The sequence below is a fragment of the Simochromis diagramma genome, unplaced genomic scaffold, assembly GCF_900408965.1.
Source record: "Simochromis diagramma unplaced genomic scaffold, fSimDia1.1 OVJJ01000596.1, whole genome shotgun sequence".
Taxonomy (NCBI): Eukaryota; Metazoa; Chordata; class Actinopteri; order Cichliformes; family Cichlidae; genus Simochromis; species Simochromis diagramma.
This window is the reverse complement of record NW_024387245.1, coordinates 8,887,852-8,900,220: the sequence shown is the minus strand read 5'-3', so window position 1 is coordinate 8,900,220 and position 12,369 is coordinate 8,887,852. Positions and strand designations below refer to the sequence as shown.

At 40.1% G+C, this 12,369-nt stretch overlaps 1 protein-coding gene across 2 annotated transcripts; it reads right to left on the bottom strand.

Moving 5' to 3' along the window:
- Positions 1-7,016: 7,016 nt before the first annotated feature.
- ak1 (adenylate kinase 1) lies at positions 7,017-12,257 on the bottom strand. 2 transcript variants are annotated; one of them, XM_040000126.1, is made up of 7 exons: positions 12,125-12,257; positions 9,188-9,222; positions 8,533-8,568; positions 8,262-8,425; positions 7,953-8,069; positions 7,668-7,859; positions 7,017-7,567 (listed from the first exon to the last, which is right to left on the bottom strand). In XM_040000126.1, exons 2-7 carry the CDS (start codon positions 9,192-9,194, stop codon positions 7,502-7,504), a joined length of 582 nt encoding a protein of 193 aa, XP_039856060.1. In that variant the 5' UTR covers positions 9,195-9,222; positions 12,125-12,257; the 3' UTR covers positions 7,017-7,501. The 2 variants fall into 2 exon arrangements, with proteins under 2 accessions (XP_039856060.1, XP_039856059.1); XM_040000125.1 differs by lacking the exons at positions 9,188-9,222; positions 12,125-12,257 and adding an exon at positions 8,670-8,794.
- Positions 12,258-12,369: the final 112 nt, after the last annotated feature.

The following is a 12,369-nucleotide window of genomic DNA, read 5'->3' as shown; positions in this document are numbered from 1 at the left end:
TTGTCATGTAAATATAGAGCAAAATCTCAGAGTAATCATTCCAACACTTTGCAGAATCATTAGCACAGAGAATTAAGACAGTTCTTAATGTAAAAGTGGGCCCAGCCCAATATTAGCAAACTGTACCTAATGGAGTGTCTGGTGAGTGTATATTAGAAGCATCCACTCATTCTGGTCACCAGTGCATTGTTAGACCTTTTCTTAATATATTAGGTTTGTTGTGATGAAAAGCAAGATTGATCAGGCTCAGCGGTGTCATGAAAACCAGTGCAACAAAAGCATTTACCGTAATTACAAAACTGCTGCTGCGAGCAAATTTACTGAGCTGTGACTTAAGCAGAATACTAGTGCCTGCAGTCAGTGGTGAAACAGATTAAAGCAGTATTCCCAGAGATACAGCTAGATATCCAAGTTTCTGTTCCACACTTGTCCAAATCAGAATCAGAATACTTTATTAATCCCGAAGGAAATGTGATGTGTTTGGAGAACACTAAATGGCACATATGCCACACAACAGAGCACAGGTGTTACCAAATATATATCAACAAGAAGGTGTTTCAACAATTACTGTCACATTTGGTTTCTCATCTTTCAGTGAGACAAGAAGTTCCAGATGTCTGCTCATCTTATGCACATATATACAAAGTCCAAGCTGCCCAGAGCTGACGGCACACTAAATTGTTGCTCATTTTGAGTTATGCACGTTCATTTCTATTTCCAGTCACACGCCTATTCATGTACAGTATTGTCCCCAGACCGACACAGAATTGTGTAATATGGAAGTAAGTTTTTGTATGCCTCGGGGAAGCATAATCGGTGTCATTACAGTGCTATTATGGAAATTACACACCTATTATCAGGTAAAGGTCAGTGCTGTGTTTAATGGTCTATACTTAGGAAACCGATGCATAATTTAAAAATATTAGCAGGTCCATTTTAGTTAAAATTATTTACCAGGTGTCACTGAAGGTGCTTTTCCTATGTACACCATTTTCTACTAATATCCCCACAATTCAGTAAATGCCAATAATTACCATATCGCACAAAGGTCGTGCATTTTATGACTCCCGTTTGTGGTGGTGATGGTGTAAAGTAGCACATGGACACTATAGATTATTTAAAGTGTATTAAGATGGGATTGTTTTGGACTAGGATCCAAGAAGTCAGACACTAAGTTTGACAGCTATATAGTAAGCAAGGTCAGTGTCACCTGCAAGCAGTTACAACAAGACAGTTGTCAAGTTTCAGTATACAGAATACATTTTCACCAATGAGGGGGAAAATGCAATCTGTTGTCAGTTGAGTGCTCTTTATATCTAACAGTTAGGAGCAAATTCACAAGTGAAGTGCTACAGGGGAGGATGGCACAAGGAGACAGAAGTAAAAGACCAAAACATTTTAAAAAGGAGAGAAACCATATTCACAATTTAACAGAAAAATAGTATTTATGTATCAATTTGAAGTTCATCACTGGGCCACACCAGCTTCCCTCTGGTCCCTTCAGCAAAGCAGAGACTTAAGTGATACTTATAATCTCATTTAAATCATGATTTATTCACTAAATTTGTTCCCACACCACATTTTGTCACATTTTACTTTAACTAATATGCAATTTTTTTTCATGGCTGGCTTTTCAATGCCAGCAAAGTGGATATGAGACATTATTAAAGTTATTCTTAAATTCATAACCTGCAAATATGAAGATTGAGCAATGCAGACTGGAGACTAAAAAATACGGCTCAAAAACTCAAGGAAACATTTAAAAAATGTTCATTTTTTTAATTGCACATACATAAATTAATTACTTATTTAACATTTCAAAAATATTTTGTTATTTGCAATTATGTGTAAGAACACCTTGTAATTTTTTTTTTAATTAAAAAAAAATAGTGTGACATTTTTACGAGCTGCTTACTTTAAAAACCAAAACTGGGGAAAAAAAGTTAGATTTTTCTTTGAACTGTGTTTATGTTTGGCTACATCAGCCTCACAAAGAAAGAGTGAGAGTTCTAAAGAGTAGACACAACATCCTTTTTGCACTGAACAGACTCGGAGGAGTCATCATCGTATCAAATCAACAATGCAACAAAAGCGTTCATAGTAATCACAAAAGTCCAGTAGCAAACACTTGCACAAGTGTTTTGTGGCTTTCTTTCATTTTCTCTCTCCCTAATGATTTACATGTGCAATATAGGAATGTAAAAGAAATACTTAACTGCCTAAGTCACTCTGAACTTGCCTTCGTGTACACAGTTTAGTGGACACGTTTAATGAAGGCAGCACATGTCTCTAAGTCTGGTTAGTATTCTGTGTATGGACTCTGTAAAATGACCACATTCCTTCAGGCGGAATGAACAAAGAAGTGCACATGGGATGTGACACGAAACAGAGACGACTGCGTGCTACTTGTGTCCATTGATGCTCAAACAACTGCAGTGCTCTCGTACTGAGGCGTATATCACACTTTGCATTTGCTTCAGGTATTTAAGTCCCTCTGAAGCTAAAGGACAGTAGCCCTCTGCTTCAATGGCATTCCTTTTTTATTGGAGCCGGCCCCCAACTCTCCACCCCCACCCATGCGTCCTTTTTCAATAACAGGAAACAATCGGCCGTCGTCTTTCATCACAAGTTGACGTTGGTTCCCGCACGGTGCCACTGGGTCTCTGTGGTGGTGCCAGCCAGCCCGTGCTATGCAGTCCACAGCAAAGTAGAAGGAGAATGAGGACTATGAGCCAGCTTACTTATTTCCTTATCGTACTCCGAGGGGGATCTGACACATGGCCTTCCACTGGTAATTTCACAGACTGATACCAGATGAACAGAAGTCTGTCCGTTTTACAAAGCAATTGAACCTACACCCACAATCCCCTATGCTGTTTAATTGGCAAGACCTTCATTATAGAAAAGTCCCATTTGCAAAATCATATCTCACCTTTAAAAGTAATCCAAGGCTTTTGTTAGAGTGCGTTTATCTTTGAGTTAAATGAGAGGCCCTGGTAACAGTCTGTGACAGTCTGAAAGCAGGCAGGTTATTTTCTAAGCAAGTTGACCCCCCCCCCAAAAAAAAAAAAAAAAAAAAAACTCTGTATACATAAGTTGCTGGTAGCTGGAATGACTCCCATGAGATCATGAGATACCCGATGTCTGGAATAAACAAAGCCCAACAAGCCTTTCCTTAGAATTTCTAGCTGACGTTAGATTCTGCTGTGCAAATAAGTGAACGCAGTTATACATCATGTACACCTTTTTTTCAGATCGTCCTTTCTGCCTTGGCTGAAATCTTACACATGGACTGTTTCATTTGAAACTTGCCTTTTAACCAGGTTTTAAAGCAAATAAATTTTTGCATGCAAGGCCATTCACTTACTGTTTAAAAAACCTCCACAGGGGGGCACTGAAGAAAAAAATCAAATCCTACATAGGCTATGAAGAAATAAGTGCTCAGATCTTCCCTGCTTGTTGTTCGTTGTGCAGGTGTTGGACTTGGAACATTGCATAAAATCTATTAGTGAAAAAAGAGTGTAAAGATGTGCAAATCATTTTGACTTAGTAGTGAATTAGACTTCCAAGAGATGGAAGGTGAGGGAGGAAAAATGTTGTTGAGTTCAAAAAGGAGTGAAGAACTAAGTAAAACTACAAAGAAGGTATTTGGTGTATCCTCTGGACGGAAGAAAGAAGGCAATGACACATGGTGGTGGAAAGAGGGAGTACAGGCAAGTATTTGAAGGAAGAGGCTGGCAAAGAAAAGGGGGAAGAAGTAGTAAAGGAGTACTTAAAGTCTAGTTGTATATTAAAGAGAGAGGTGGCAAAGCCTTATAGGACTTGCATCAATTGGCTAGGCAGAGAGTGTGTGCTGGAAAGGATGTGCAGCAAGTTAGGGCAATTAAGGACAGAGACGCAAATGTACTAATGTGTGAAGAGAGCGTGATGAGAAGGTGGATGGAGTCATTTAAGGAGCTAAAGAATGAAAAGAAAAGGGAGAGAAGAGGACAGAAGGAGGACAGTGAAACTTTAGATGAAAATGGTAAATGTTAAATGGCCTGTATTTGTATAGCGCTTTACTTAGTACCTAAGGACCCCAAAGCGCTTTACACTACATTCAGTCATCCACCCATTCACACACACATTCACACACTGGTGATGGAAAGCTACATTGTAGCCACAGCTGCCCTGGGGCGCACTGACAGAGGCGAGATGACCCCTAAAAGGAAGCCAAAACAAGACTAAATCAATTAAACATCTACTGATCAAACTTGCAAATGTATCATCTGTAATATGTTACTCTGAATTTTATATTAACAACACTCCCTATGCCGCTTTGATAAAGCTGCGATATGGGCAACAAAACACTGGAAAACCTGTCTTTCACTCATAATTACAGAAAGAGTTTACCACTCAGTGACAGGCTATGTGAGCAAATACTTGAACAATTTAAAAATGATGCTTTTCAACATATAAATGCAAAGAATTTGGGGGTTATTTTCTATTCATACTGCATAGTAGGTGATGTATCGTCATACTGTAAATAACACATATCATTAAATAATCCAGAGAATCTAAAGCAGCCTTTAACTGCAAGGGGCAACACCAGAAAAAGAAAATGCACATCACAACACTAAAAACCACTGACAGTGAACATACATCATCAGTACAGCACATGCAGCTCATGCAATGAAAAAAAATATACAAAAATGCCACGACTTTCATTGAGCCCGAGCTCATTAAAGATGGTCTCAGTCAAAGTGAAGAACTGTCTCTTGGTCCAACCAATCCAAGTAATGTACACCAAGCCTGTGGTTTGAGGAGGCAAGAGAATTTCCAGCTTGTTAAGAGCTGAACCTACACCCACATTAAATATATATATATGTGTGTGTGTGTGTGTGCGTGTGTGTATGTGTATTTATATATATATATATATTTAAAAGGTTCTAAGGCTAGATTCCCCATGCTAAGCCAGCCTGCCGCAGACATGAGGTTTTTTAAAATAAATATGAAGTCATGTCAGCTTGGATGTCACCCGGATTAACAAGGTCCAGATGTTGAGGAATCAGGATGCCCTGATGAGAAGTGGGCTAGTGGAACAAGAAGGCATCAGTGGGCAAGAGATGAAATTTTTATATATGAATGTTTTTGAGGAATCATGTGCAGAGAATGCCAAACTATAATCTGCACACTCATCAGAATTCTTCCATAGCAAAAGAGTCTAGGTGCAAATGTGGCCTGTCTGCAATGCAGGCCTGCTACCTTTTTAAAATATTTGCCACAATAGCAAATGAAAAATGTAATGAAGTAGGTCTCTTCTTTTATACATTAATTTTTTACAAAACATCACACGGTGTTGTGTAAAAAAAAGTCTAGAGCCAATCTTTATTTTGTTATATTCTTGCTTTCAAAGAGCTAGATGTATAATTCTTGGAGTGTAACAAGATGATTCCCCAAACCCTATTAACTTAAGATTTGGCATATCTGCTGTGCAGTAGTCCTTAAAAAATCTTAAGGACACTGATGATCGACATCCAAAAGTCATGCCCTTAAAGGCCTGGGCCTTTAGCTGATCCATCTACTGTTTACCAAAGCCTCAAATCATCATCCATAAATTAAAGGTCAGGAGAGAGATACGGTGAGTGTCAACAACCCTCTGCAGAACGCGGTGGAGGCTTTATCGTGGGTTTGTGGTTGCATTCCAGCCAGTAGTTTAGTTGATCTTGTTAAAATTGATGGAAATATGAACGCATAAAAGTGCCATCAGATTTTGAGCCCCTATGTAATACAATCTGATTGTCAAAAATTTCAATTTTCATCATACCAATGATAGCAAATACTCAGAAACAGCTCAGACTTTAACATTATTGAAGCAGTGTGGGATCAACAAAAGTAAGCCAACATCCAAAGAAGATCTTTGAATGCCCTTCAAGAAGCCCAGACTACTTAAATAAACCAAAAGCACCTAATAACAGAGCAAGAAATAAAGGGGGTCTCAAAACATTTGCTCTGTATTGTATATATTTTTTAGTAAATCAGAATAGGTTAGCTTGGTTGCAGATCCCAAACTTGCAGGGCTGTAGGTAAGTAGACACGCGCACACACTTAGGGTTGCTATCACCCCCGTCTCCCTCTCACCTCTCTCCCCCATTCAGAGACATGCGCCTCTGTCTTTCTTTCTCTGCTGTACGTGATAAATTCCACTGCGACCTCTGGTCATTCCCTTTGTTTTCTACCTTTATTAAGTAAGACCAGCATTCCTAGCATTCAGGCCGCATCCTCAATGGCTTCATGAAAGCACATAGAGACGCCGTCTCCTGATTGACTTTCCGATGGACACATCCTGTGCACCTTTCAGAGGTCGTTTTCCTCTTCCTTGTCCCTGCAGCACACGGTCATGATCAGAGCTCTCCTTTGAGAGTAGTCCGGATACCTGCTGCAGTGTTTGCTTGGCCAGCTGGAAATGTGTGTTTGTGTGTGCGAGAGAGAGGAAGATGAGAGGCAAGTGAAGACCAGGTGGTCACCAAGGTCTTAAGGGAAAACTTTATAACAGGAGAGGACTGGCTCACAGCTTTCTGCATCCTGTTGTGTCTACAAGCTTCAGCAACACCACCATTTCCCCTTTTGAACTCGTAAGCCTGGTCAAAGTCCCCTTTTTAGGTGCGCTTGTTGTTGTCCAGGATTCCTCACAATATGACTTTGTATATTGTTTTATACACTGTAAAGAAGACAGTATGTTTTTTAAGTATTACTACAGACTGCAGGGCAATGGTAACACAATCACCAGTAATAACTCAAATTGTTTTTTATTATAGGCTATTTTAATCTTTCATTTTTACATATACCACATTATAGAAATACATGTAACACGTGTATATCTTAATGAAAAAATAGAAAAGAAATTGAACATTTTTGTGCTTTAAATGTAACTGTAAATAGATTAACAGAAATGACCGCGTGAAGTTAAAAGCGGTCAGCAACTGTAATTTAAAAGCTCCATCAACGAACATGAAAATGAAGTTCCACCAGTTTGCCCACAGTGATCTCTGCAGTTATTTAATGGCACAATGTATAAAGAAGTCATTAACTCTTGGTTCTAATACGGCAGCACTTAAGAGGGGAAAAAAGGGGGAGTGTAAAGTGCGTGTTTGACCAAGTGTAGGCCTTAAAGGTTAGAAGGTGGTTAAAATTTCTTGTATACAGCACCTCTGAGTTGTAGACAGGCCTGCATCCATATCTGTAAATGTTAAGTATAGAAACAAGACTTATACGTTGTACATATAGAGATATTTTTTTAAGTTGCTTCACACAGAATCATTTCTGTGTAACTTTAAAACTTTAGGTTCTTATTGCTGGATTAGGATTAAAGTTAAGACATCTTTGAGACTGATGGCCAAATGAGTTGAAAGTGTATTGTTTCTCTTTTGTTTTGGCTTTTTTTGTTTGTTTTTTTTAGTTTGTTTTTTTGAAATTTGAAAATAAACAATCAGACACAGGCCCATCTAGTTATGCTGCTTTACTACAGAGCATCAATAGCCTTGGAGACTTGGCCGAAGACATCATCCACTGGCAGCTCTGAGTCAACCTGGGCAAAATAAGATGACAATGGATGCGTTAGAATATATGTTGACGTTTCACATGAGATTCAAATGTTGTTTTTCCGCTGTCGCAGCAGTCGCACACACCTTCCTGACAATACCACGGCTCTCATAAAAGGCAATCACTGGCTCGGTTGCTTTGTAATACAGGTCCAGGCGCTTCTTGATGGTCTCCTCGTTGTCATCAGAGCGGCCGCTGGTCTCACCGCGTTTCAAAAGCCTCTTGGCCATAGTCTCTGCTTTTGCGTCGACGTACAGCAGCAAGCAGGGTTTGCCGATCTGGGATCAAAGACAGTTTGTTCATTTAAGCTTCCGTCTTTCTTTCTTTCTTTCTTTTTAAATCATTGCTGCAAAGATGAATTAAGCCCATACCTTCTTCTCAAACTCCTCCCCCTGCTTCACCTCACGGGGATAGCCATCAATAAGGAAACCCTTGGAGACATCAGCCTTGGCAATCATGGCTTCCTTAATCATGTCTAAAACTGTGTCCTGCAGGTAGCCCCAAAACATTATGATCAATCTTCACTATGATATGGCACTGACAAAAAAAGTTGTCTTAGAAGAGCTGACACTTGTATTTTGTCTTTTCATTTAGTATTGGACAAAAAAAACATGAAACCTTTTATTTTCTTTTAAATTATGCATACTCGCAATTATTTCAGTTATAGTGCCCTCTCTTACCAAAGGTACCAGCTCTCCCTTCTGCATGATGGCCTGGAGATGCTTGCCCCTCTCAGAGCCAGAAGCCACCTCAGCACGGAGCAGATCCCCAGATGACAGGTGAGTGTAGCCGTACTTTGCCACTATCTTCTCACACTGGGTGCCCTTTCCAGAGCCAGGCCCACCTTTAAAAGAAGATTTAAAAAAAAAAAAAAACAGTCATGTGGCATGAAGGCAAATAAAAGCTAAATGTGCTACTGCTAAAGTGCTAAGAGCGGCTCAGGGTACTTACCCACAACAAAAATGATCTTGGCATCTTTGAGTTTGTCTGAAATGAGCAGGCACAGACAAAGTTATACATGCGTGAATCGGGAGGTTTTTCTTGACAGCAAAAGTTCAAATCACAAGGAAAAAGTTTTTGTAACAAACCGTCTTGATAGTCGTATGTGGAGGAAAGACGCGCACATGATGAAGAAGAAAACACGTCCATTTTTAACTGCTGCAACAGGCTGTTTAGACTGAGCTTGTTTATGTCTAGCTTAGTGCTATTGCTTAAGTAGTGTTGGCATGGCAACTGTTGTTACCCCTTGTTTTGTTGCCAAGTGTTCCCAGGCACTTATAACAAAGTCTGAATTGCAAATCTAACCAATAAGGCCATTTCCATTTGTTCTTAATCATATTCTGCGATCGTGTCTGGGTTTTTCATTAAATGCAATATCACGACAAAGAATCCGAGCGCAATATTTTTAAAATGTACATATTAAAACCTTCCCTGTGTTCTCCAAACTGTCCAAAAGAGGGCAGTAGAGTTCATGGAAACGCAACCGTCTGTCTGCTTTCCTTTACTCCATTAGATTAATAATAAACACACAAACGAACACGTTCCACCTCATTAATCATCAATAAAGAGACATTTATAATAATACTTGAACAGGTGTATTAATTACCTGCCATTGTGTTACGTCTGAGTGTTTTCGGTCAACTAAAAGAGAGAAAAGGACACAGAAAAGTGAATATATTCACAGAAGATACATACAGCAAGCAAGGTCGAGCAAGGCATAGATTTATTGGTAGCCCTTTAATGTATAAATCAATAACTATGGATTTTACACAATATTCCAACTTTTGGGGGGAAATTGGTTTTAGTAAAGCTGGCAATATTACTATTCCTGGTAAAGTCACAACAGTTTGTTTGTGTGTGTGTTTTGTATAGTATAATGTAGGAAACGCCAGTTTTCTGGTGTGTCATTGAGAGTACAGTGTACTGAGCACGACTGAGCAGACACAACAGCACGCAGCATGCTGTTAATGGCAACCCTGCTTTTCTTTCCTATAGTGTAAAAGCTGTTATGAGCATATTTTGATTCACAAAACCTTTGGCGTAATAAAATACCTTTTAGTGTTGTATTAATAGACCTGGGCATATCTAAAAAAGACAATAGCCAGTTTGTTTCCTGTTTACACGTCCGTTTTAGCTGACTCAAAGACAGAAGTCTGAAGAATGAGGAAGAAGGCTGGGTTGCTGGCATAAATAGGCATGTTCAAGTAGCTGCATGTCCGTCTGAACATACAGTTGAAAAACAAAATACTTTAAAGCAGTGCCAGTCAAAAATATGCCCACACACTCTGTCAAAGTTGTCATGTATTGTTTCCTAAATTAAATGGATTTCTCTCACACAGCTGCTGTGCACTGAGGTGAGTTTTTGCACTACTTGTGTGCCTTTGGAGTTATGCATAGAGCACTTTTTGGCTATTGTGCTTGTTACTATGTTACGCACATGAAACAAATTGGCTAGCTATAGTCTTAAAGTAACCTAAGAAGCTGCTTGTATGTCAAATTAAATGTGTGTCAAAAGGCAAGAGAGTACTTCTCAGGTTACTTGGTGCCTCCAAGTGCCTTGGCATTGGCACTAAAAAGGAAAGGACACACTGTACACCAGAAAAAAAAAAACATTATATGGTGACAAATATCTTCATAGGTGCAGTGTTGGACATTTTGAGTGTAATCGTGGACCGTGTATTTAAATGAACAACTAAAAAACAGTATTTTAGGATTTATTATTTAATAGGAGTTAAATATTCCTCAAGGATCTCCAGGAACTGTTTTACTGTGGCAAGATTTTATTAGAATGCATTAAAAGAACCACACCTCGAGGAGTAGCATTAAATTAAGTGAAACAAACCTGACCTGGTGACATTGCAGCAGTTTGCATTTTATCTAGCCCTTGCAATTCAAATAGTACAGTTTGCATAGTGCCAGGTTGCAAAATACGCTTGCAGAACAGTGCGATATGAGTCATTTTATGGCTAAACTGCCGGACAGAAAAAGTAAGATATACATTAAAGTATACTTAATCTGAAGGAAACTTGTACATTCCTAAACCTAGTGTGTGCTTCTTGGTTTGCATTAAAAGTTTGTCAGCTTGTTCTCTGATTCTCACTTGTATTACGCCTCAGTGCTCCCTGCCGTTGCTTCTCAGGTGTCCAGTTGTATGTCAGCAGCCATTAACCCTGTGGTCTGGGTAAATGTCACTCGGAGGCTGACATCTGAGTCAGCACAGAACCTGTTTTGGGAGTCTCGGTGTGGCCTATTATGGTGCCACCTTCTGTGTCCTGACATGTCATATGTGTACTAACTCCTGATTGCACAACTCCTAGGTGTGGGCATGGCATTTAACACTGTCTGCAATTATGGAAGGGAAACTACATACTACATTTCCTCGGGAGAGTCTTAACAGAGACGTGGTGTCCAAATTGTCCCTTATATAATCCTGCAATATGAAAATTCAATTCAGTCCAATCAAGTGCTGAAATTATTTAGAGAACCTGATATAGTAGTGGTGGTCTATTCATATATGCAGTTTTGGATTTTTTAATTCTATCTTTACAGATCCTACAATCACCATTACATCCATCCTAAGGAAGATGGGACAGTCCATCTTGCCAGCACCACCCTCATGTCTAATTACCGTTTTTAAACATGCGGCCCTGCTAAAAAAAGACTCAAGCCGATGTGCAGCTGTTAAAGGTTATCTGTCAAGCATTCCTAAAAAGCCCATGGAGATGAAGCTCTGACTGACCGCCCCTGAAAGCAAAACACAGAAAGCGATGATCTAACAGTACATTCTCCCTGTAAATCGTTTGGTTACCAGGGTGCTCTGCGGTTTTAATTGAGAGCGCTGTCCCTTTAAGGGAAACCAGGGGACCCTTTGACGTCAGTGCGGTGGGAGATATTCCGTGTTGTTTGTGAAAGGATGGAGCATGAGACATTCAATTGTTTGCTGTGGGTGTTATTAATGTGTCTGTGCTCCAAATTGCACGTAAAAACAGGAATCAATAGCACTCAGCCCTCATCAGCTGCTAATGATCCTCGCGGGCTCTGAAAGCTTTGCAGCGGACTTCAATGGCTACGCGGGGTTGCATGAAAATGCCCTTTTAAATGGCTGCAGGTTCAGGAGAATGTTGACACGGTATCAAAGTAGAAGAAAACCAGAGAAGGAAAAGTCAAAGCAAAACAAGCAAATACAATCAGTGCTAATTATAGTTTGGGGGATAATTATGATGTAATGCCTTAAGTAACATCACTGTGAATGACAGACGAGCCCTGCATGCCTTTACACTGCAAAGAAATCCATGATTGGCTCCTTTGGCACATAAAGAAAAAAAGAAATGTCAACCATTTTAAAGTGGGACTAAACGGTCCCATGACAGTTCCCATAAGAACCTCTGCCTCTGTCATTCCCACTCTCCATCCCGTCAAACAGCCCTGCCCACTTTGTCTCTCCGATATTCCTCTATTTGTCTCCCTCTCTGACAAACCCAGCCCTGTTCAGAGGCGTTTCCTGCCTGTTTTCCTCTATAGAGCCTTTGTCCTCTGTACTGACCTCTCTTTCGCGTTGTGGCTTTAGATCTCAGCGCAAGGGGCTGCTGTCCCTGGATCCCCGTGTGCGTGTGACTGCACAGTTCCTGCTGCACGCCAGCCCTCCCTCTCCGCTTCTATGCCTTTTTATAGCTCGCCTGAGCCTGCTCAAGTTTGCATTGCATTCTGGGTAGGAGGGAGGAAAGAAGGGATGATGGACGGGAGGAAGTGGGGAAAGCGGAGTGGCATGGTCTGACAGCTGCACATCAA

Excerpts from the sequence above, each read along its gene's own strand:
- ak1 (XM_040000125.1), bottom strand. The coding sequence starts at position 8,730 with ATGGACGTGTTTTCTTCTTCATCATGTGCGCGTCTTTCCTCCACATAC. Across the intron at positions 8,569-8,669 it reads CACATACGACTATCAAGACG|ACAAACTCAAAGATGCCAAG; the intron begins GTTTGTTACAAA and ends TGCTCATTTCAG. Across the intron at positions 8,070-8,261 it reads AGGGAGAGCTGGTACCTTTG|GACACAGTTTTAGACATGAT; the intron begins GTAAGAGAGGGC and ends GGCTACCTGCAG.